Genomic DNA, 3,432 nt, shown 5'->3' with positions numbered 1-3,432 from the left:
AAGTTGTTTTTACAAAGGTCAGAAAAACAAGAAAAGGCGACATACTTCTTGAGCTGGAAGATGCGAAAAAAGGAGGAGCCTCTCAAATAAGGGAGAAAATTTGAGAAATATGTCCTAATTTAACATTTAGGGCATTAAAAGAGTCAGCTGATGTGATAATACGGGGACTTGACGTCACCGTAGAAAAACAAGAAGTAGAGGAAGCACTACGACAGAAAGTGAAAGAGTTCCGCATTAAGAGTTTCTGGGAGAATAGCTACGAAGTGAAGACCGCTATAATAGAGTTGCCGACGGAGGAAGCCAAAAAACTAGCAGAAGAAAAAAAGATCAAGATTGGATGGATGAGGGTCTCAGTTGCACTTGTAGTGCATAGGAAGCGCTGCTTCAGGTGCCTCGAGTACGGACATATTTCAATAGGCTGCCCAGGGTATGATCGAAGCAGAATATGCTATAACTGTGGTACTGAAGGACATAAGGCCAAAGACTGCAAGTACGAAAGAACATGCGCTATATGCAAGGACAAGGGTAGAGATGACTTAAACCACCAAATTGGATCAAAGAGCTGTCCAGCCTGGAAAGAACATGTGCCTGGAATACGAAACGTGAGGCCAAAAAACGGGGAGTAGAAGCTGGAAGTAGAGCGCTAGGCTCTGATATAAAGGTGTTACAAATAAACCTCGACAGAACGCGAGTCGCCCATGATCTGTTAGCAGTGACAGCAAAAGAACATAAAATTGATTTAGCTATCATAGCAGAACCGAATAGAAAGATACCAGAGGCCCGAGACTGGGTAACGGACTGTAGAGGAGATGTATCACTGGTCATATTCAACAACAGCATCCAAACCAAGGTAGTAGCTCGAGGAAATGGCTTTATCGCGATGAAAGTGTTTGAACTTACGGTATATAGTTGTTATTTCTCGCCTAACAATAGATATGAGGAGTTCGAAAAAGATGTTAGTGAGCTATTTGAAAGTATTGAGTCACAGCGTGGGGAAATAGTGGTGGCTGGAGACTTCAACGCGGCATCGAACGTTTGGTCCACTAAAACCGAAAATGCTAGGGGACGTCTTATTATGGAGCTTCTCGCGAGTGCAGACATGATCATAGTTAATAGGGGGTTTTCGCCAACGTTTCAAAGAGGCAGTAAGAATTCCACTCCAGACATTACCTTTGTAAGCCCAGGCCTAACACACAAAATATCGGAATGGCAAGTCCTTGATGAAGATAGCTTGAGTGGTCACAGATATATAAAGTTCCATATACTCCAAAAGGAAATGAAACCGACCACACCTCGGCCAATAGGATGGAGACTTGACAAACTAGATCAGCCGGTGTTTGAATGTGTTCTGAAGGAACAATATATTAATACACCAGATGAATTAGTAGCTGCCACTAGAAAAGCTTGTGATAAAGCGATGCCAAAAAAGGGATTACGGAAGAAAGCACCCGTTTATTGGTGGAACGAAAAAATTAAGGAGATAAGAGAGATCTGCACAAAGTGCCGTCGAAAATATACTCGGCAAAGACGAAAAAAGGGTAAAAATAACTTTGGTATAGTTGAGATGGACCAAACAGAAAATAAACTAAGAGAAGAATATAAGTCTGCTAAACTCGTATTACAACTGGCGATAAAGAAATCAAAAGAACGACAGTGCAGAGAGCTTTGTGATGAAGTGGATAGGGATACTTGGGGCCTAGGTTACAAAATAGTAACTAAAAAACTGCGAAGTAGTCCTCCAAGCCTTAATATGGACCTAATCACATCTGTGGTCGACGTGCTGTTTCCGTCCCATAATGAATTCTGTCGAATTCTATCCGATGCCTCCCCAAAAGTAAATGTTGCTATAGAGGAGATAATGAAAGCAGCCCAAAGCCTTAAGCTGAAAAAGGCACCAGGGCCTGATCTCATATGCTCAGAGTTGGTAAAAATTGCAATTGAGGTCATTCCTGAAAAAGTGAAGACCGTAATAGACGCAGCCTTTACATCAGGCATATTCCCATCAGCCTGGAAGATAGCTACCCTTGTGCTTCTTAAAAAAACAAACAAACCAGCTGACGATCCGACTGGATACAGACCGGTTTGCTTGCTAGACAGCTATGGAAAGCTGATGGAAAGAGTTCTCCTAAATCGAATCGAGGAATTGCTTCCAGATCACGGTGGTCTCTCTTGCCATCAGTACGGCTTCAGAAAGGGTCGATCCACGATAATGGCGATACAAAAAGTCGTGGAAATCGCCTTGAAAGCGAAACTGGGTACACGGAGAACTAGAAAATGATGTGCTCTAATATGTCTAGATGTAAGAAATGCCTTTAACTCTGCCTCCTGGAAGGAAATAATCCTAGAACTTCGAAAGAGGCAATTTCCTGGATAAATTCAAAACATGGTTGGCAGCTATCTCGAGGATAGATACATTAAAGTTAGGGATAACACGAGAAGGGAGAAAATTATAAAAGTTAGCTGCGGGGTATCCCAAGGGTCGATTCTCGGTCCAACTCTCTGGAACATCCTCTACGACGGGGTCTTCAAGATTAAACACGAGGAGGGTGTTCAACTGGTGGGCTTTGCAGACGATCTGGCATTGGTTGTCGTAGCTAAGACCGAGAAAACCCTCGTAACTAGGACAAATACAGCATTGGAACGACTCAATGGGTAGATGCGAGAGAAAAAACTGTCTTTAGCACCAGAGAAGACTGAAGCAATTGTTTTTAGCGGGAGGCGGAAGCTAGACCCTATAAAATTCCAAATCGAAGATGCGACAGTAGCTCCAAAGGAGCATATCAAATATCTTGGGGTATGGCTGGACAAATGCCTCAACTTTAAAAAACACGTTGAGGAGGTAGCCAAAAAAGCGCAAAAGTTAACGGATGCGTTGCATAGACTTATGCCGACAAAGGGAGGTCCCAGAGCAAGCAAAAGAAGAGTTCTGGCATCAGTGGCTCATTCCGTTATCCTTTACGCTGCGCCAATTTTTGAGGGTGCAATGAAGATAGAACTCTACCGGAAAAAACTTGAAGCGGTCCAGAGACGAATGGCGATAGGTATCTGTGGAGCGTATAGAACAATCTCCACAGATGCTGTGCTTGTGATTGCAGGGCTTATTCCCATTGATAAAATGGTAAGAGAACGTGCCCAGCTGTACAGGGATAGAGAATTTACGCCACTAGAAGTACGGGGCAATGTCCTTACGGAATGGGATAAAGAGTGGTCTGGAGCGGGAAAAGGTGCCTAAACGAGGGAGTTAATTGGGGACCTTAAGAAGTGGCATAACAGGAAGCACGGAGAGGTGGACCGATGGATCACTCAGGCGCTCAGTGGCCACGGTGTGTTCAACACCTACCTTTTCGCAATTGGGAAAGCTCCAACAGAGGAATGCTACTTTTGTGGAGAGGAAGACACCCCAAGACATGCTATTTTTGAATGTCCTGCTTG

At 43.7% G+C, this 3,432-nt stretch overlaps 1 protein-coding gene across 1 annotated transcript; it reads left to right on the top strand.

The window, feature by feature from the left end:
* The first annotated feature begins 2,656 nt into the window (after positions 1-2,656).
* LOC120634631 lies at positions 2,657-3,232 on the top strand. Its single transcript, XM_039905364.1, has one exon. It carries the CDS (start codon positions 2,657-2,659, stop codon positions 3,230-3,232), a length of 576 nt encoding a protein of 191 aa, XP_039761298.1.
* Positions 3,233-3,432: the final 200 nt, after the last annotated feature.

Source organism: Pararge aegeria, chromosome 24, assembly GCF_905163445.1.
Source record: "Pararge aegeria chromosome 24, ilParAegt1.1, whole genome shotgun sequence".
Taxonomy (NCBI): Eukaryota; Metazoa; Arthropoda; class Insecta; order Lepidoptera; family Nymphalidae; genus Pararge; species Pararge aegeria.
This window is presented reverse-complemented; position numbering and strand designations above follow the sequence as displayed.